Source organism: Centropristis striata, chromosome 10 (genome assembly GCF_030273125.1).
Source record: "Centropristis striata isolate RG_2023a ecotype Rhode Island chromosome 10, C.striata_1.0, whole genome shotgun sequence".
Classification (NCBI taxonomy): domain Eukaryota; kingdom Metazoa; phylum Chordata; class Actinopteri; order Perciformes; family Serranidae; genus Centropristis; species Centropristis striata.
Genome location: NC_081526.1, coordinates 8,885,976 through 8,907,963, shown reverse-complemented (window position 1 = coordinate 8,907,963; position 21,988 = coordinate 8,885,976). Strand labels below are relative to the sequence as shown.

Here is a 21,988-nt window from a genome sequence, read left to right as displayed (position 1 = left end):
AAGGATGAAAAAGAAACTGAGCCGAATCAATATTGGAAAATGTCACTCATTTTTTACTGTGCTGCTTTCAAGAGCAGTGGGAATTGTTAGATTTATTTGTCACTTGTTTTAAAAGTGACTAAACTTCTGACTTAATTCGACCCAGAAATGTAGATTGAAAAACATCAAGATGAGTTTCATGTGAGCCAGATCTTTTAGCCCTAATGTTTAAAACTACAAGGCAAATGCCAATTTCATAGCAGCTAAATCTGATCTTGTGTCAACTGCTGAATGTCAGGAAAAATACAGATAAAACACAATGAATGGAAAGGCGTTCAAGGCACACTTCTTCATGTCTACATCCACTTTCCTACCGTCTCCACCTTTATCTCTATAGCACTTACTATTCCAGTTACAACCTGCTTTTTCATTCATGCCCAATTTACAAGTATTTACAATTTCCTCTCATATCCTCACTTTCCATGTTCCTTTTTTACATCACTTAACTGCCTGACCATCAACAAACACTTTCATAACTGTACCAACAGGACAGTTCTTCCATATCATCTTATTACACCAGTTGTGCTTCTTCTTTGCGTTTTTCTGACTAAACTGTGTAGTGATTTTTATTTCAAAGGACACTTCTGGGAACAGCCTTTCTGTGTTGTTGTTGGGGTGACTTGGGGGAGTTGTCAGGAGGGGGCCACTGTGGTTTAGTTAGCTGAATGTCTTCTTCTATTTTAAAGGCTTTCTTCGGTGGGTTGGCCTGTGGGGGCCAAACTACTGATATTTTGTTACTGTGTGCTTTGTCGACTGAACTTAGGCTGCTCATGGAATATCTCCATTCAAGTTTCTCATCTGAGGGGACAGGTCCGCCACTTCCTGCGGGAGGGTTCTGCCCAAGTCCGTCGTCGTAGTTCCCTTTGGATTTGAGGAGTTGTTTGTAATGGGGTAGACAGTAGAAGTGTCCGTGGAGAGAGACGTAATTTCCTAGGCTAAAAGAGAAAAGAACAGTCTTTATTTTGGTTAGTTGTGTCCATAATTTGAACAATTATATGTCATTAAAACGCTAAGGCATTTACTTATAACTCTGCTGTTCAATTGCGCCCATGGTGACCATTTCATTGAATAATTTACCTTAATTTATTTCTGCAGTGCTCACAGCAGAAACAGGATTTATGGTACTTTTTTTTGTCCACTATCAGAGCATCCATCGGATAAGCTCTCCTCCGACATGCTGTGCAAAGCTCCGACTTCGGAACTCGAACCTGTTTGAAAGAGATAAAATGCAAATTATTGGATTTTTAAAAAACAATTCATCCCATGTGAAGATAATTTCCTTTGGGCTGCTTCACAATGCAACAACTACAGCTTTTCTTTCATTTGAAAAGGTTAGTACAAAGCAGTCAAAAACGATTATTTTTTATTTAAAAATGTACTTCATATGGTTCATTCATTTGTTTGTATAAAGCATTTAAAATGATCATGAGCTTGAATGGTTCAGTGCATCTTTCCTCAGGATTTTATTCTATTCATTCATCCACTTACACAGAAGCATGCACAGGTATCCATGCATCATTCAACTGCAGTTTAGCATTGTTTGTGAGCACTACAAATAAGCTGTCATCTGGTTCAGTGCAGGCCCTCAGCCAGCGTTTACTGTAATTTTTCAGTTGGAAAGGTGCATTACATGCTGGCTCTATTCTGGTCAGCTAATGGACAGCTTCTTGAAAAGGCTGCAGTGCTGCAGTGCTGAGCATGACCAATTACAACAATTATGTGTATGACATCATCCAATTACAGACAATGTAGAACATTTTCAACAAATTAATTTAATCTTAGGTCTTTTTTGTCAACAGGATTTAGGAAAAACTAATAACTGGATTTTCATAAGAAATTGTCGTAATGGTGCATATTGGAATAGATCCGAAGCCATAAACTTCTAGAGTGGATCAGAATCAAATCATTTTTCACTTTTGTCAACATTGTAAGATGGAGTATTCGGCCTTGGTTAAAAGGGAGAAAGAGCATCTTCGTTCAAGGGTTGCTTGTTGTTGTTGCATGTTAAATACAAATATAAAGTTCATCCTTAAATAACTCCATTTACTGAGAAAGACCTTGCAGCTTCAGAAAAAATACAAGACTGACAATATCTCATCTCTTACTAGACAGAATACCATGAACTTTGGTACAGCCATTGATGTTCAGCAAGGATGCATTTTAATCTCTTTACTGAGCCATTCACTTTTCCTTTCGCACAACTGTCATGACATTCCCATCAGCCCAGCTGTACTTAATGCTAATTAGTGCATGTTAGCAATGATCTGTGCTTTGGTTGAGCTTCACAGAGCAGCTCACATGGCTGTAGTCTCTTGTTGGTTATTACAGATACTTTGTTTAACAGAAAAGCCTTAACATTACATATAAAGCCGTTAATAGAAATGTTGCTTTTGAAACACACCATGAACAGATATTCAAAGAAACCGCATCCATCCAAGTCCATGCCATTAGTTTCTGTTTCATGCTGTACATGTCTTTACCAGATGTGACAATCCTGGTCTGGTGTGAAACAACTTGTGATGTTGCCTCCTCAGAAATGGTGTAGCCGAGACTCTTGAAAACGGATTCACTCTCTGTCCATGTTTTGTGGAAATTACTCAGCAATTTATCAGTAGCATCCTCATCGTAGGTTTCTGTTTGATTCGCTGCTGCAGCTTTTCTCTTAACTGCATCAGCGTAGGAAAAAGGAACCCGTTGGGTCGACGCACTCTCAGAGTGCTCGGTGACAGTTGTCCTCGTTCCAGTGACCTTGTTACCTAAGTCATCAATATTTGAGAAATGTTCTGTCATTGATTTGGTTTCAGAGAAGCCTGATGGTTCTGCTGGCACAGTTTCTACCTCAGTTCTGTGAGGAGGGAGGGGGGTGCTCTGCCGTGAGCCTCTCTTTGTCTCTTGAGGACTTTCCCTCTTTGAAGTGTCAGCTGTTGTTTCGCTCAGGCTTGACACAGTCTCCTCCCGATCTTTTTTCTCCTCTCTGAATGAGGAACTTTGCTCACCCAGTTCAAACACATTTTTAATAGCCTGGATGTCAAAAGTTGGCATTTCCTGTTCCAGGATGTCTGCTTTCTCTTTGTCACAATCTGTGCTTTCAGCATCATTGTGAAGCCAATCTGTGAGTGGGATAAGCTCTTTTCTGATAAAGAACTTCTCTTCTGGTGATTCAAATTTGTTTACAAGACCATGCATGTCCGCCTTGGGAAGCTCATCCATTTCTTTGTTCTCATTTTCTGCCTCAGAGTCCTCCGCGTCTGGGCCCAGTCGTTCGGGGATAGCAATTGGCTCCTTTCGCACATAGGTCTTATTAATTTCAGCCTTTTGAGCATCTTCAAAAAACTCTCTCTTTTCTCTGACAGATGCACAAGATGGCTCTGAAATATCTGAAGCATCAATAAGATCTGGGTCATTTTGACACAATGGCACGTGGGACTCAGATTTACTTTGTGTTTCGCTTTCAAACAAACCCTCTGAAATGTTAGTTTGATCTTCTTCTACATGTGCAGAATTTACATCAGCCTCCCCAGAGAAACTCTTTTTGGTCTTTTCTGTTCCCATCGATGAAGCCTCGACAATTTGGGCCTCTATTTTGATTTGCCGATGGAATGACGGAGGCGATTCCACAATCTCAGATTTCTTCTCTGTGATTTGTTGGGGAAGTATCGGCGGCGGGGTGACGCCACGAGAGAGTTTGGCTGTGGTGTCTTTGAGTCGAGCCAGATTTTCTGCTCTGTCAAAAGTGGGAGAGGGCGTGATTCTCATCAGGCGTGATGTCGGAGTGTCGCATCTGCGTGATGTCGGGGTGTCGCACCTGCGTGGCGGCGGTGTGGGAGGGGTGGGTGGCCTGTGCAGCAGAGTGGGCGATGGAGTAACTCTCTGGGGAGAGTCGGTTCTTCGCGTGGATTCGATGGTGATAAACGTCGGAGAGGGAGAACGCATCCTGAGTAGCGGCGAGGGAGCCCGAAGATCGAAAGACCTGCATTGACTCACTTCTTCTTTCCGTCTTTCATGGGACGTCTTCTTTGTTTGGTTCTCAATTTTGGCAGAACCGATACTAATCTTGGATATTCTTGGCGTTGCCCCACCAGAAACAGATTTCTCAGAAACTGTCTCACACTCGTGCTTCTCCACAGTCTCATTATCTTCCAGATTCGTTAATTTCGCCTCTGCGAGTTCCCTCACACGTGACAGAATTTCTTCACTTTTTTGAGCGTCTCTCTCCACTACAGATCCCTCCAGTTCGCACTTTCTTTCTAAACTAATGAGCCAATCTGGAACTGTATTTAGCAGAGTCTTCACAGATTTAGTATCAGTCTTTTCCGAAGCTCTTTGTATCTCTGTGATGTGAGAGATTAACACTTGGGCCTCTTGTCTCTGAGACTCTACTGTTCTCCCTGCTGTGGACTCTACCCGTTCATTTTGCTCTGACTCGCCTGTCACTGTAATTGGGACATTCCTATTTTCTTTCGGTTGTTCCTCCGCGCTCAGCTGAATAACTGTCACTTCTTTCTTCTTTTGAGATCCCTTCACTTGCTTTTGAACTGCTTTTTGTTGCTGGGTATTCTGATCGCCCTTGCTTTCAGCGGTAATGACTTCTCTCTTGGCTTGAATCTGCTCCTCTTTCATAATTTTGTGAATTTGGGAAACTGAAGTTGTTTCCTGTGTTTGTTGGGAATTTACAGACATTTCTGTCTTGGTTTCTCTAACTTCTGTCTTTGATTCTGTGGAAATATCTTTATTTTGACCCCCCTTAGACTTTTTGGACTTCTTTTTCTTCTTTGCTGGAGCTGGAGTTTCTGGTTGGCTGTCAGTTATGCTAACAGTAACAGCAGGCGCAGAGGCAGCAGCAGGAGAGGAAGTAACTTTCTTAATCCCCTGCTTTAGCTCCGTCTTTTCTTCTTTAGGTTCACTGATCACTTTCACCTCAGCAGCTTCCTTCAGTTCCACTTCGAAATCTTGTGAAACACTCTCACTCTCACTGGATGTTACTTGCCTTTCTTGCTTGTTGTTCTTTTTCACCTTTTGAGTTTGTTTGCCTGCTTTTCCATTTGTGTTGGCAGCTGCCTTCTCTGCTTGCACTGACTCATCTGAAACTTTTTCTTGGCTCTTGGTGGGAGAATGATCACTTTTCTTCTTGTTGTTATCACTTGGTGGTGACTTGGACTCCTTTCTGTTCTTGTGTTTTTTCTCAGATTGTGACTTGCTTGATTTTACACTCTCTGTCTGTATTTTATCCAAATGTGTTTCCTCTTCGGACGTGTTTGAGCCCTTTGTTTTCTGATTTTTAGAATCCTTCTTCCCATCAGATATCACAACATCAGTAATTGATGCCTGGACTTTGTCGGCCGTGACAGACTGAGCCGACTGCTTGGAGGAAACAGAAACGGTTTTCTGTGTAGTAGTATGCATCTGTTGTCTAACAGCGGAGACAGATGATGTCTTTTGAACGGAGACAACCTTAGAAGTCTCATTAGAGACAACTTGCTGCATGCCAGAAGATATAACGGTCGAATCTGTGAAGAACTTCTCATGGCTGGCGCTCACATTGCTCTGGGCGGTGTTTGAGGCTACAACATGCTTGGATAAATCACATGATAGAGCATCTGAATGAAGCATCAGTGCTCTCTCCTGTGTGTTGTTATTTGAGTGTTTTATATCGCTGTTGGAGAGCATTTCAAGAGCAGCAGTAACTGAGTCATGTATGTAAGTGGGTGTTGGAGTGGTTGGGGGGGTGCTTTCCTCAACATGCTTCCGGTACTTTTCTTCTGCTTTTATTAATGGAGTGTTAAATTTACTCATCTTCCCCCTCATGGAAGGTGTAGGAGAGGGGGGAGGGGTGAATCTCACAGGAGACATGTAAAGTCTCTTAGGTGGTTGTGGCGACTCAGGCAGCGGAGGGATTTCATATGAAATAGATTTTGATGTATTTGTTGTCGTCTTTGACTGGTTTTGGCTCATTTCTACCACTTTCTTCGACGTAACCGCCACATGTTGCTTTTCACTGAATTCCACTTTAGGCTCCAGCTTCGGGACCTGGTGTAAAACGGGAGCTTTCACTTTTTTCACCGTCATCTTTTTTGCTTTTGCAGGTGAGGCATGAATTGCCTGTGCTGGCATGCTCTCCAGCTCCTGCTGGGATGGAGGAGGTGGGAGGAAGTCCTGCTCACTGGTGAGTGGTGGTGGGGGAGGAGGAAGGTGATCAATGTCAGAATCAACAGAGGGCGGAGGAGGAGGAGGCGGCGGAAGGTCAGGTTCTGCCACTGGTGGCGGAGGAGGTGGGAGAGGCAGCTCAGGCTCTGGTGTTTGTGATTTCAATACGTAATCATCAGTTTTCACTTTGGTTTTATCTACTTTTATCATTCCCTTTCCCTTTGCTTTGAGATTACGGAACTCTGTCTTCACGGTTTTGATGCCGTGGTTTTGTGTGATGGTTTTATGCTCCACCACGGTTGTCGACTGCTGCGTAGACTGCTGCACAGAACTTGACACTTTTCTTACAATTTCAGTTTCATTAGAGATGCAGTGATTTTCCTTCGATTTCTCAACTGACTGAGCAGTTTTTATCTTTTGTATGTTTCTCTGTGCATCAGTGTTTAGATTTCTAACTGGAGGACTCTGCTTGACTCGGACTCTTCTGTACGATCCGAGTCTGGCTTTGGGAGCTTCGCGCTGCGCTGTTTCCATCAGTGATTTAATTGTGCCTTTAACATCACCCTTTATCACTTCTTCTCGTTCCAGCTGGGAATGCTCCTGCGTCTCGTATAATGACTTAATTGACATCTTTACATCACCTCTCACGTCCCGCTCCTGGCTCGGGCTCCTCTCCATCCTCGGCGAAGAAGGAGGCTCCATTAAGAGCTGAATCGTCCCTCTGACGTCTCCCTGAACGTCGATTCCCTGTTGACACATCCTCTTCTCACTGGCGGCGTCGTGCAGACTTTGCATTGCCGTGCGGATATCGCCCCTCACAATTTCTTCCTTTTCAACTTCCTTCACAGCTTTCTTTGCCAGCTCCAGAGACTTCAGTGTGGCCCTCACATCTCCAGGAACTAAATCCTCAACAACGGCTTCAGCTCTGGAAGTCGATGATTTCTCAAGAGATCTCAGAGCCCCTCTGATATTTCCCGGTATGATATCTGGCTTCTCTACTTCCTTGTTCTGCTTTTGGGCCCTCTCCAGGCACCGCAGGGCCTTTGGTATGTTTCCTTTCACCACCTCCTCTTTCTCTATAACAACCGTCTGATTCGCTGATTCAGACAATGAATTCAAAGCAGCTTTTAAATCGCCTTTGACTATCTCCTCCCTTTGGAGCCTCTCCAGAGTTGGCTCCGACATGAAAACTTTCACCGCGTTGTGAACATCACCAGGTATAACATCCTCCACTGTGCGCTCAATTTGTGCTTGATTGCGGCTGAGGATGAGCTTAGTGCCTTTAATGTCGCCTCCGAGGATCTTTTCTTTTTCTGCTCTGTCAGGCAGGGTCTCATCTGGCTCCACGTGGAACTGCTTAAGATAGTCGAGAGCCCCGGATTCAATGCACGTGGAGTAAAAGTTGACATTTCCTTTCTCCGTCTCATCTATCTTTATCTTCACTCTCTGATCTGCCTTGTCTGAGCTGGACAGTTTTTGAAGAGCACTCCTTATATCCCCTCTAACAATGTCCTCCTTTTCAACATTTACATTCTCCTGCTGATTGAGAAGGGAGTATAACGTCATCTGCACATCTCCTTTCTCGTCCTCCTGGATGAGTATTCCATGTTTTGCTGAACCGCTCACATTGAAAAGATTGTTTATAGCTTCCCGAATGTCACCTCGTAATATTTCCTCCCTCTCAACACTGCTGTCTCTCTCCTGGTTGAATAGCTGATGCACTGTGGAAGTGATATTACCCTTCTCTTCTGAATCTATAACTATCTGCCGCTCCTGTGTTTCCTGTCTGTTCAGCAGGTTCATCATAATAGTCTGCAGATCTCCCCTGATGACATCCTCTCGTTGAATTTCCGGAGCATCCTTATTCATTAGCTGGTATTTCGCCATCCTGACGTCGCCGATTTCATCAGCCTCTATGAGTATTCCCTTTGACTTCACCATTTTCTGACTATAAAGTTCCTCAAGAGTTCCCTTGACGCTCTTGCCCAGGATTTCAGTCTTCTCCATTTTTGTCTCATTGAATTCATCAAATGGTGTTGTTTCAAAGAGCCACGTTGTTGTCTTAACATCTGCTTTGGCGATCTCCTCTTGAGATCTGACGGCCGCGCCTTCGTCCTCATCTACCTCTTTAATGTGATCAAGAGGATTTTTCTCAAAGAGCCACACCGACTGTTTAACATCTCCCTTTTCCACCTCCTCCTTTTTCACCGTTTCAATCAGATTTTCAGAGCTCATGCTTCTTATTTTGTCAATGGACTGGGTTTCGAATCTCCACTTCGCAGTCGTGACGTCACCTTTCTGTATCTCGCTCACATTAACCGTTCTAACAGATTCCTGTGACAGCGCGTCGGACTCAAAATGATCTTTGTTCATCCTAACATTGCCCCCTTGAATATCATCCACCGTTTTTATCAACGCCTTCTTTTCTTCTGCGATCCTGTCGAGAGGCTGCGTTTCGAATTTCCACTTGGCGGAGGTGACGTCTCCTTTCTGCACATCCTGTTGTGTGACGGATTTAATGACGTAAACTTCATCCATGTCCTTGATGGCGTCAAGGGGCTTTGTTTCAAACAACCACCGCGTTCCAATGACGTCGCCTCGGGACACTTCTTCGCTTGTGACAGTGGTGACCTCGTGGTAAAGGCCCTCTTTGTCCTGAATGGCGTAAAGAGGCTGGTTCTCAAACATCATCGTGTAATTCCTCACATCGCCCTTCTCCTCTTCATCCCTGACTATTTTTTGCATTTTCAACAGCTCTGTGTCCTCCTGAATCTTATCCAAGGAGCAGGTTTCAAATATGAAACGGCCTTTATCTACATCTCCTCCTTGTACATCACTCACTGTGCGGCTGCGCATAGATTCCTCCTGGCTATCGTGTATTGTATCTATCGATTGGTTTTCAAAGAGCCACTTGCAGTTCACCACGTTCCCTTTCTGTATGTCCTCAGTTTGAACCCTCTTGAGTTGCTGCATTACGTCCTCAGATGTCGAAGTCATGATATCGGATGTTTGGTTTTCAAAAATGTACTTCATCCCTGACACGTCTCCAGATGCAATGTCTATCTCAGTGACACGCTTAAAGGAGCCTTGCTCCTCCCCAGTGAGGTTCTCCAGTTTCTCTGTCTCAAAGAGGAAACAAGCTGTTCTCACATCCTTCCCTCTAATATCCTCTTGATCGACGGTGCATGTTTTCAAAATGGTCTCTGTCTCGTCGTGGATAGTATCGAGTGCTTGTGTCTCAAAAAGCCATGTGCAGGTTTTGACGTCTCCCTTATGCATTTCCTCTGATTCATTTTCACCCTTCAACTCCGCTCTTTCGTACAGGACGTCCATGGGTTTCGTCTCAAATAGCCACTTGCAAGTTTTCACATCACCCTTCATGACATCCACATTCACACTTGTCCGCACAGTCTCTTCATCTTCAATGTTGCTGAAGTACTTAATAGCATCAAGAGGCTGTGTTTCAAACAACCACTTTGCAGTTTTAACATCCCCAGACTCTATTTCTTGTTTGGAAATGCCCTTGATGATTCTGTATTTATCAATGCCTTCATCAAACTGGTCTATTGGCCGTGTCTCAAACATCCACTTACATGTTGTGACATCTCCTTTCACAACCTCTTCACGACGCACCGTTTTCACCTCATGGAAGTGCCCTGAGCTGTCTTGCATGGCGTACAGCGAATCAGACTCAAACAGGTTTTTGTTTGATTTCACAGAACCAGATGTCACACCTTCTATGAGAATCTTTTGAGACTCATCGCTCCAGTTTAAATCGGTGCTCTCAAAGATTTGCTTGTAGTTTGAGACGTCGACTCTATCAATTTCTTCCAGGTCGATCGTTCGGGTGATTTCCTTCTTTTCCTGTCTGATCTGCTCCAGGGGTTGGCTTTCAAATCGCCATTTCTGGTGTCTAACGTCACCTCTCTCCTCATTAAGTGCTGCTGCTTTTTTCAGTTTGCCCACCTCTGCGAGCTCCTTTAACTCCTCGTCTGGATTTGTTTCAAAATAATGTCTGGCTGATCTCACATTACCTGCAATAATGGCCTCTTTTGTCAGGGGCTGAGCATTTGAATCATCTTTTAAAGTGTCCATTGGCTGGGTCTCAAATACCCAGCAGTTCTTGCGAACATCTGCCCTGCAGCTTGTGCCGTCCTCCTGCGTGAGGTCGTCCTCAACATTCACAGTGCGAGTCACCTCTTTCTTCTCCTCTCTTATGTGCTCTAGAGGTTGACTCTCAAAGCGCCACTTTTGGTGTCTCACATCCCCTTTCATTTCTTCATTTACTGCTGCCTTTTGAAGCTTCCCGACCTCAGGCCCACTTTTCCTCTCTGTGCGGGGGCTGCTTTCAAAAAAGTGCCTTGCAGATCTGACATTGCCCCCGATAATTTCTTCAATAGACTGGGGTCTCGCATTGGAGTCATCCTTCAGAGAATCCATTGGCTGGGTTTCAAACACTAAGCAGTGCTTGCGTACATCAGCACCACTAATCTCTTTTTTCTCCATGTTGGAGCTTTCCCACTCATTGAGAGAATCTAATGTCTTTATCTCAAACAACCACCTGCCCCAGTCTCCCTTATTGCTGTCCTCCATGGAAATGCTGCACACAAGTTTCAAAGATGTCGGTTCTTTGTCCTCCATGTCCAGGGGTTGGGTATCGAAAAGCCAACGTGAGGCGATGGAGTTCTCCAATTCACTTTCAATTTTACGCACAGATTTAATCTCCAGCATTTGGCTCGACTGTCCCATAATGATGCATTTAAACTGAGTGTCGAAAGTGCTCGTAATAGTTTTCACATCTCCGTTTATTTCCTCTAATACGGACCTCAGACTCAGCAGGTGGCTCTCATCAATGGTCTCAGTGTGGCCGAGGCTCTCCATGTAATTATCGTCGATCATGTAGATGGTAGCATCTCCATCCTCCTCTGTGAACACAATCTCTTTTATTAAATCCTCCTGCTTATGCATTTTATTCAGAGTGTCCATTGTCTGGGTTTCGAACAGCCACGCTGCAGCGCGGACACCGCCTTTATCGAACTTGTTGAATTTGTTTTTATATTCTGTCGAGTTGCCGTTGTGTGAACTCAGCGCGTCCATCGGCTTGGTCTCAAACATCCAAGCTGTACGTTTCACATCTTTTCCAAGAATCATTTCCTGCTCAGTTATTTTGTTGTCCTCGTCCTCGTCTGGAGTTTCAACTCTAATGGTGTCCAGCGGCTTATTCTCAAACATCCATCGCATATTCTGCACCTCTCCGGGGAGAATCTCTTCCCATTCCATGTAGTCTTCATCGTTGATGTCATCGGGGCAACCGTCGTCATCCTCATACATGTACTCTTGGCTCTCCAGCTGGTAGTTCTCAGTCTCGTTGTAATCAGCGTAGTATTCCTTCTCAATATTCTTCCGAACTTCGGGGTGAATGTGCTTGTAAAGACGTTTCAGCTCCAACGCGCCCCTCTGCTTGAAGTAAGCCTCTTTGGTGACGGGGTATCTGGGGGGGCTTGCCGGTTCTGGCTGCTCAGGTGAGTAATGACATGCTGAAATATTTTCACTGTCTGATGGCATTTCTAGTAAATCTGGAGGCGGGGGTGGAAGATAGTCTGAATCCTCAGCTGGTGGGGGCGGAAAGTCCTCATAATCCATCACTTCAGTCGATGTGTCTTCTGCTGCCTCAGTAGTGGATGCTTTATAGACCTCACTAGTCATGGTGTTGTTTTGTGTCACATTTGAGGACCACTTAGATCGATTGATATCACGTCCAATCTTTTTAAGGAACAAAAACGATATTTGCAGGTGAATAACTATAAATCAGTCAAATTACCCCATAACAGAGTTATATGTACATTACATTTCACCCTGTGCTAACTCTTGCAGATAAAGTATAAAAATGAGATCATAAAGCATGAATAATCTTACACAACAGAACAACTGTCGATCCAAGGTTAATGGTGCTGTGTGGATAAGTTGCCTTCTTTTTATGCTCTTTGCTGCCACAAATCAATAAATCACTTTTATGAGTTAAAGTTGTAATCCTTAAGATTCTCATGAAGTCAAACCCACGTTATACTATTTATGGATTTCATGTTTTAAAGGAGTACTTCACCTTTATAATGACCATTTTTGACCATGTTACCTTGAATTCTTGAAGAAAACATTTAAGCTGCAAGTCTGTGAGAGTCTGGATGAGCAGCACAGCCTCACAGGCATGAGATGGTCACAGTGGAAATGTTTTTAAATTGTTTTTAGATTTTAGAGAAAAATGCATGTGTTTGGGAAGTACTGAGCACACAGCTGGATAAATGCGACTTGGTTCACAGTGCACAACTTGTTTTATAATGTTTTTGTTGTTTAATAAGGCCTCCATTTACTTCAGTTCATCGAGGACACAAATTGTTTTCAGATTCTTAGAGGCATTCCAGAAAACAAGGTAACACAGGCTGACTCATTTATATACAAATGGTTATTTTAAGGATGAAGTATTTCTTTAGGCTGTAGCAATTCATTATATTTACATTCTCTAATTACCTCTCTCTATATAAAATGGTAATGTTAGTGGTGGAATCCGGCATCCACACGCTGGATTTAAATTGCCCTCACACACACATTGGGCTTTACAGGATAAAATGCATTTATGTGATTCCATGTTACTGTTTTTTAATTCTTTCAATTTTATGTCAGCGTCACTGAGGACATGCGACTTTCCTAACGCTGCATCAGAACTTCTGTAATTTTAACAACGCATGTGCTAAATGGCGTTTGCTAGTATTAACAGCACTAGCTCTTACTACCAATAACCACACTGCCGTACAAAGTCTAACTGCATTAACTACAGGGGTAAAGGGTAAAACTGAGAAAAACTGCTTTAAAGTTTTTAACGTTTTTTAACTGGCCAGCCAAATAGGCTATAGGTAGATAAGTGATATGACACTTATTCCTACATGTATTGATGATGTAATTTTTACGCCAAAAAAATCATGATGATTTATTTGACCTTTGACCCCAAAAATTTAGTTACTGCACTCAGGTTTGCATTGCTGTAAAAGGTTCTTATAGTAATGCAAAAACAGAGTGCAGTTACTACAATGTTGTTGTCGTCTTTCAGCTTTTACATTTTGTTTTCAGTGAATAAATATTTTGTTTAGTGTATCTAAAAGTGTTTAGATGAACAACTCTATTCAAAGATTTGTGTATTTTAGACTTAATATTATAAAGTAGTGTTATATTTTAGTCTTAATATAATTGTATCTTACTTTTATACTTAATCACTATCTAGATAATAATCTATCTATCAAATAAAGTTATGATTTCCATTTTCTTGTCTTCACTATTCAACACAGAGAAGAAATACAAGATAAAACAGACATCGAGGAGTTCATTTTTAGTTATAACTCAATTTCTACCTAAAATGTGGTTACTACAGTTAGGCTTTGTAGGGCAGCACAGGTGTCGCCAAATCAACCCAAAATAAAATCTTAAGGATTGCAACTTTAATTAACATACTATATTTACTTTGTCAAATTACACTTACCCCAAATCAAATGTTCTGTCCCTTCATATTTTCAATATTTTTGCCCTAATCAAGTGAAATGTAAATGCTTACCTTCATTGGTTTCTGTGGAGCGGCCTCTTCTATTGTTTTTTCAAAGCGATCCCTCAGTTCTTTTGTAGTGTATCGGGGAAACTCCTCTTCTTCTAAAGTATAAAGGCAGGCTTTAAATTAGTCAGGCAGTGACAGCGTATGGCAGAGAATAAACATATCCAAACAACATCCTACCTGTTTCATTTTGATGGTTTTCATAACTGGATGCCAAGTTATTGTCGCTGTAAGACACCTAAAAATGTAAAAATGAGAAAAAAGATATTGATTGAATGAATTACAGAAAATCAATCGAGCATTTTCCCACGAATACCACATATTTTCTAATTAAATGAAATGTTTTTATCTGAGCCCAAACTGCCAGGCAGCACCAACCAAACTTTAATTACACAAATGTGATTGATTGCAATCAGTTACAGTTTTTCTCTTGCTTCCTGTAGTAAAACAGGGACAGAAAAAGTTCCATACCATCGTTTCTTGGTTGAAATGTAGCTGCTGACTGCCTGGGAAGACCTGCTTGCTGCTGCTGGACACAGTCACCTCAGAGTTGGACATTTCCTGTGAAGATTGGGGACAGTGGTTAACAAACACAGCGAGCACACGAATAGCTCTCGCCATCTCGTTTCACCACATTGCCCTGATAGCCACAGATGTGAGTTTACTCCAATTTACTCCATCAGCCAAAGCTTAATAGTACACAACTGAATACCATGCAGAGAAGATGCTAGAGCAGATTGCTCACTGCAGTTTGAAATGACTAATCACAGATGGAGGCAAGATGACAAAGAATATGTCAAGCTGTTCACTCACACAGCACCGTAGCAAAATAAGAAATAAGACATTCTTTTTTACTGCGTTGTGAAGTTTTTTATCTACCAAATGGAGCTCCAATATGTGTTACAAAAGCACCCTGAAGGTTTTATGAAAGCTGTTTGAAATGTCAAGTCATGCCTGTAACTTAAACCCACACACTTTGGTATTGATGCAATCAGATGTAATAAGTGTTAATATTTAGCCTGAATGTACGTGCAATGCTCCCCACGCATCTCTTAATAGAAACATGCTCAGGTCAGTCAACTGTGTTACCGTCGTTTGACCACAAGGCATCACCTTCATGCTCTCAGCCTCATGATTTGATATTCTGTGTTGTACGTGTGTACCTGCACAGACGTGTGATGAAAATGGAACTGGGTTACATTGTGTGATGTTGCAGTTTCCTGGCTCTCAAATTGTTTCCTCACACTGGCAAGTCCCCCAGGCAGGGAACAGACCTCCGACTCCTCCATGACCTAATGAAGCAGGAAATATCATTAGCTGCCTCCACTTCCTCATGATCTGAAATCAAAGTGATGCTTAATAGGGCTATTCTGCAGTCCATGCTGCCGTCAGACGTGGAGCAGCCAATGCTACGTGCAGTTTGCTCCCTCACATACACAATCTCACATAATACGCTGTTCATGGAGAACTGTTCATTTGATCTACTTCAGACTTGGCAGGTGCATCTCTAGAGACCCCAGGGAGTGCAGAGTCAAATTTGGTGCAATTTGGCCAGACGGTGTCGCTATAGCAACAAACTTTACAATTAATTGTGTAGCTTTAGTCCACCATTTAAAATTGTGTACAAATTGGGGGTTTTCACGACTCATCCTTCAAATTTGGAGCAATCATCGCCAAATATGATCAACAACATATCTGGACCAAGTTAGAAAAGTAACAATTTTTGATGTTTCATAAAGTTTTGTTGTAGCTTGCCCTCAAAGTTTAGTGAAACGCCGTGGGCACGGCTATTACAAAAAAATGTCATATCTCCATAACACTTTGTACTATTGCCACCACATTTGGTGGACATGTGTAGATATAATGCCTGAGTCACCACGGCTAATTTGGTGCCATTTTGCCAATAGTTGGCACTTTAGCAGCATCATCTACCTATGAAGGAAGCATCTCTTCCTGTCTATGTATGTATGACTGTCCCTCACATATCACAAAAAGTTTTCATCCAATTGACTTCCCACTTGGCAGGTGAACTGCTGAGGACTCAAGGGACTGTAGTGTTGAGTGAGGAGTTGATTGGATGAGCGGTTCTAGACGCTGCAGGCAGCACTTCAGGGCTGAGAAACCGTTTATAGTTTCTTTGGGTGCCCACGCTCCAAGTGGCTGCATGCTCCAAAAATCACGGCCAAAACGGGCACTGCACCAGTACGTTCAAATTAGCATGAGGAGTTTTTGAGAGCACTTTCACAGTAAAGGCAATAGTTTTTTGATGTTTTCTGTAACCTTCCTCCTTAATAATTCTGCCCTGTGAGGAGAGTCTCATGTTTCTCTTCTATGGCTATATATAGAATATGTATATGAAGACTGCTGACCATTTTCCCCAGCTGCAAACTGTCATCACCTCCACTAATACTGCATGACAACACCAACAATAATGGGGACAATACATTTGCTACTGTGCAACCTCAGATGCTCTGCAGCAGCTGAAAAGACAAAACTACAAAACAGACATCAGGAAAGCAAGCACACAGATATAATTGGCCATAGAAAATTGGGTCCTTATTAAACAAATGTTTTTTTCAGTGCAGGCAGCTGTGGCACGTACTACAGCTACATGTTGTAATAGAAACAATGCATGCCCATGCACAAACTAAAGTACCCCGCTGGGGATGTTGTTGTCTGCTCGCTTGGAGACAGCTGGCTGGTACATGGCCTCACAGTTGGTCAGTGGGATGACCTCTGAGTCCACAGAGTGAATCCGGTTCCTCTGGTTTATATCTTTTTCAGGAAGTCCTGCCCTGGTTCAACCTGCGCTGCCAGCAGCTGTGGCACAAATAACCAGTAATCTGTTCAATCAAATGCTCCTCACACGTGTTATTAGGTATCCAGTTATTAGGAGGGGACACACCATACTCTGTGGTGTTAAGACGTGCAATTAAAGCACTACCAAGGGTGTCAGATCCCTTTGTGTTTGAAGCCAAATTACGGAGTACAGAAAAAGGGCTTTTTCTTTTATATTAGAAGTCTGGTTAACTATGTTCCAGTAAAATGTACATGTCATATAGCAATTATTGTACATTTCAGTCATTAAAACAGTTCGATTTTTGAATCAAATGTATGATATTTGTTCAGCCATGATTACACTGAGGCTCATCAGCAGCAAAGCCACTTTTTTCCTATTTTTTCCTACAGCAGTATGTGTTTATAGAGTGCTCCATAGCTTTCTTGCACCACATTAAGTTTTTTGGAGCTGTCATTGGTGCATATAAATTGAAGTATTCTCAGTAATACAGGTAGCCCATGAAGCCAATCCAATCAATCAGAAGGTGGGCTGTTCCTGTTATGATGTCAGTAGATTTGTTATGAACAGTGGGACAATGACTAATGCAGAGGAAAGGTTTATTCTTGAATTAATCGTATAATTCAAGGTCACCCCATTACTCAAACACTAATCGAGTTGCGTGAGCACCCATATAAATCTCTCTGTATGATGCAGTTTACTATGCTAATATGCAGGCTAGCTAGTTAGTTATTTGTTGAGCTGTGAAAGCTGCAGTGTACTCGAGAGTTCGCTCCACAACGTTGCTTTGCCCGACACGCTTCCCAAAGGTGTTTTTGTCTGCGGCAACACGCCTCATCAGGGCCTTAGAAAAGCGAAGGCCACAGCAGAGCTTTCACCGGGCGACCAGAATGCAGGTGGTGCTCTTGTGAATGATGCCTTTTAAGTCGTTTAATAAACTCTCCAGGGACAGTATTTAAACCAATTACACCCATCTCTCTTGACATTCAGTTGCTCACAGGATGTATAATTATACACAACCTTCATGCTGCCCAGAGTGACAGTTATTTAATCAGGATGTGAGGTGAGTTTGGTCCATGTCTAATCTAAGTGAAAGCATTTAGAGCCGATCACGACTGGACAGATTGTTTTGTCCAAAATAATCCCAAACAGTGGACCAATTATACTTTCAATAAAAACAGTGTATATATAATATAAACAGCACACATTTGTATTGAGGGGTTTAGGGCTCATACAGGAAGTTCCGTTCCTTTTATTCCTGGGATAATTAGACATTATGTCTGGGATTGCATCAGCCAACAGTCCAGAACCAAAGGAACATTATATTTAACCTGCAGGGTATTAAAATCTGCAGAAAACAGCATCGGTGTGATTATTAACTCTTCCCACTTTTAACATCCAACAGAATCCATATCCGGCCGGCTGCTGACACAACATTTTTTGTCTATGTTTGCAAATTCAAAGTATTCACACCTCAGTTCACTTGTGGATATAAATGTGCTGATGCAAATAAGAGGATGAAATATGAATACAGACTGTTTTGATGTTTGGAGAGAAAAAAAAAGTACAACATCAAAATAAGACTATCCATTACTCTGAAGGCGAACAGCAAAAAAGAAATCCTCCTCTCAACTCGGCTCTGCACGGCTCCGTGGTGTTTTAGCTTGACTTGAAGCCTTGTGTATATCCAGCTCATTGTAATATCAAGAATAATGTCAGGGAAAGCTGCCAGACGGGCGACATGAGATGATATTTCACATCTTTAATATCATTTCTGGCAGCAAAGGACAGATTTAATCACTGCATATCATTTTTCAAAGTATTGAAAACTCAATAAAGTACAGACTCAATGCAACGCCAAATCAGATCAAAACAGCCCCCTTTTTTTTAATCAGTTCTTTGAGCTACAGAAGCTGAAGGTGATTAGCTGTTTAAGAGTAATCTGCATAAAGTTCTCATGAACCTAAAATTGCAAGTCATTAATGATTAATGCTGCTAGACATTTTATTATAACTATTAGTGCATTGCACTGTTGTTAGCTGTTTGATTTTGCTGTGTTTGATTTTCAGGTTCCCCAATGATGATCTATTTCAGCCTTGCAGGAATGGTCGGTACGTTTGTGTAAACCAGTCAGCCATTTAAGAACAGATGACGAATATATTACTCAACTCTTAAAATTAGAGAGTTCTACTGACTCATTTCCTATTTTGGTTCGGATCTTGACTTTAGCAGTGAAACTTTACGAGTGCAGGGTTCTGCACTGCGGCACATTAAAGTTAAAGGTAAGGCCTTGAGGGCATAGACTGTAAATTATTAAGGTATAGGAACTCAAATTTGAAGCCAAAAAAAATCTGTCAACAGTCTGGGGCTATCTCATGACACGTTAGGTTGGGCTGAGAGCTCAAATAACAAGAAAGTGAAGTAATCTAGGCGCCATGTACTTGCAAAAATAAATCAAGCCTATTTTAAACTTAACCATGAAGGGTCGTGTTTCTTAGTGAAATATAGAGGAAAGATGGTAGGTCAGGGCTTTCCTTTGCACAAGCGTTCAGAGAGCCTGCATTGATAACCTTGTGTTTGTGCCTTTATTTGTAATTACACTGCAGTACTCTTCGTTTCATGGCTTGCCTGGCAACAAGGATGCAGAGCGACGTCAAACCTGGAAGATACTGGCCTTGGTACAAACAGCTCAGAACTCCATCTATGCTGAATTAGTTAGAATAAATTTAATATTTCCTCAAGCCAAAAATCTAGGGTTCATTTAGTGTTTTAGGTCCGACAATAAGATTTATATTTTGCCTCTGTTCGAGTGGAAGTGCACTCAACATGAAGATAATGTTAATGGATTTCAGAGTACATTCAAGAATCCACTGTGAGCCTTTCATATTTTTTCTCTGCACATATTAAAAGGTGACTTTATAATGCATTACATTTTTGCATGCAGAATTATTACCATAAATAAAACATGATTTAAAAAGCCAAAGTCATTCACATGTTTTTACAAATTCCCACTCAGCTCAAACACAGCACAGAGTGTTCATCACCTACCAGGTAAGGAGGATATTGAAATATAAAAATATGAGCTCAGCACGTAAAAAAATCCCACTCGAAGGCCACTGCACCCCCGGCCTGCAGGGTCGGTCCAAGCCAAAAGCAAATCCCAGTCCGTGTTGGAGACCAGCTCCAGTACTATGTGTTCACCTCTGTCCAACGAGCAGACAGTGACAGCTGATTTTATTTTAGACCCTCCGCCCACTTGCAAAAGATGGGCCTGGGGTGTGTTTTTTTTTAGAGAGCGAGGCCTCCGTGCCTCCCATGTCAAGTCCCCAGAAAATCCATATGGAAATACTTCCTGTGACTCCTCTGCAGACGCTTGTGTACTAATAAATCAGGTCACCCCGGTTTCATCATCACGGCTTCCATCAGAGTGCACTGCATACTCCAGCAGCTGTTACCGCCTGTCATTTTATGCCAAATTATGCACATACAAATCCACAACAACTACTCTAAGAATCTTTCATTTTCTGCTGCTTCTGTTAATGTATAAACAATGTAACGTAGATGTCAGGCAGGTGCTGACTGAAGTGACAGTAAATGGTGGTGAAATGTGTTGGCCGTGGGTCTGAAACCAGGTCAGTGATGTAATGCTAGGAGAGGAGGGTTCGGGGGGTCGTAAAAATGACAAGAGACACCTCTGAGAGTGGGAGGGCTGGCCAGCTCGTCTTGTTTGGCCGAGCTGGAGACGGTGGCGCCAGGCTGACTCTGACAGTGTCGGTGTGAGGAGACCAGACAAGTCTGCCAGGCATCTGCACAACCCCATTCCTCCTCAGCATGTGTAACTCATACCTGCATTTCAATAGAGCACCTGTTTTAAAGAGACACTCTGGGATTCTTCCTCCCGCCAAACCTCACCAGACCGAAATGCAAATGATCCCGTTCACCTGTTCTCCCGATCGTTTCAAACGTAGATAAATATCACCCCGGTAGAGTAATGAGAGTCACAATCATTTTAATCTTAATGAAAGTCAAGAGCAAGAGAGAAACATTCGGATCATTTGTGCCAGTGTCTCGAGGTCTCATGTTCTTTTCATGATGACCCTGCTTTATTCAGCTTGAAGCCAATCCTCTGTGATCCATAGCAGAGGGAAGTCATGCAGTGAGGGAGGAAGGAAAGGGAAGATATTTAATTCTCTCTCTGTCTCTCTTCCTCTCTCTCAGATAAATCAGTATTCCTACAGTTTTGTCTCAAGTTGTAAACACTTTGTCATTCTGTGGACTCTAATCACTGAGCGAAGGGTTTAGAAAGCCAAAAGTGTTAGAGGCTAAATCATTTTTAAAGCATTTTTCATATCTTCAACGAATCCCATTAAAAAAGCAAAAGCAAAAACAAATTAATCTTACTTAGAAATATTGACTGGGTAGTTTGTTCATATACAGAGTCAGTCAAATCCATATTACATAGATTTTTGTATTAATTTTGGCTTTTTATCCAGCACGCTGGGTTTGAAATGAAACTGAAATGAAGCTACCTTGAAATAATCGTTTTGTCAGCAACCAATTTCTTCACACTGTAAGAAGCTGAACTACTTTTCCCAGTTTATGTTTTTTTTATGCTTACGAAGTTGGAATAAAATATTTTTGGCCTCTTTCCTTGTGTGTATATCTTCTCAAAACTTTACGAATCAATCTCTTACAAACATATCACAATGAAAATGAAACCACAATTAACAGACGATTGTGTCTGGAAGTTATTCCAACTTCATGGGCAACTGACAAAAAGTAATTTAGTCATTTTTCTAAACTGACAGTGTGCATGTGATATGAAATTATAGTACTTTAATACCAAAAGGTCACAACCCAGCAAAAATGCTTTTGAAATGAGTTTATTGATTGAAGTGCCCTCATACATAAACCAAAATTTAAAAAATACTCATGAAAAAAAGATTTAACTTGCACCATTTTAGTCCATTTGATGAACTTGAGAACAGGTCTAAAAAAAAAAAAGGGCTGCAGGCATTACACAAAGGTTAAAGGTTAAGTGTGTGGTGGTGCACTGAAGGAGAGAGGGGGTGGAGCTGGTCAACGGGGTTCAGTTACACTAGAGGAAAAAATGGCAAAGTTGAAAACCTTTCGTTCTATTTTATGGTGTAAAAATGTTTGTATTTTCGGTAGATGACCACATAAACATGTCAAAAAAGTAATTTGTGTACTTTATCACTAATTGAAGTTAAACTATTACTAGTTTTATGGTATTTACACTACAGGCCACACGTTTGGAAGCAAGGACAATACAGGCCAAAAATCTTCAATTTTCTGTTCACAATTACTTTTTTTAAAAACAGTATGAATTCTTTGGATTTTTGGATGTATTTACTGCATGATCAGACTAGTTTCATTTAATTGAATTGAATAAA

The 21,988-nt window shown here is 41.9% G+C and overlaps 1 protein-coding gene across 1 annotated transcript; it reads right to left on the bottom strand.

Moving 5' to 3' along the window:
* Nucleotides 1–775: 775 nt before the first annotated feature.
* Nucleotides 776–19,733, bottom strand: xirp2b (xin actin binding repeat containing 2b). Its single transcript, XM_059343237.1, has 9 exons — nucleotides 19,623–19,733; nucleotides 14,941–15,069; nucleotides 14,249–14,338; nucleotides 13,958–14,015; nucleotides 13,784–13,872; nucleotides 5,512–11,946; nucleotides 2,520–5,472; nucleotides 1,117–1,247; nucleotides 776–974 (listed from the first exon to the last, which is right to left on the bottom strand). The coding sequence occupies exons 2-8, from the start codon at nucleotides 15,064–15,066 to the stop codon at nucleotides 1,156–1,158; spliced, it is 9,843 nt and encodes a 3,280-aa protein (XP_059199220.1). The 5' UTR covers nucleotides 15,067–15,069; nucleotides 19,623–19,733; the 3' UTR covers nucleotides 776–974; nucleotides 1,117–1,155.
* Nucleotides 19,734–21,988: the final 2,255 nt, after the last annotated feature.

Coding starts and splice junctions, on each gene's coding strand:
- xirp2b (XM_059343237.1), bottom strand. CDS start 15,066: ATGGAGGAGTCGGAGGTCTGTTCCCTGCCTGGGGGACTTGCCAGTGTG. Junction 13,873..13,957: donor AAACCATCAAAATGAAACAG/GTAGGATGTTGT, acceptor ATACTTTAGAAG/AAGAGGAGTTTCCCCGATAC. Junction 11,947..13,783: donor CTCCACAGAAACCAATGAAG/GTAAGCATTTAC, acceptor TTCCTTAAAAAG/ATTGGACGTGATATCAATCG.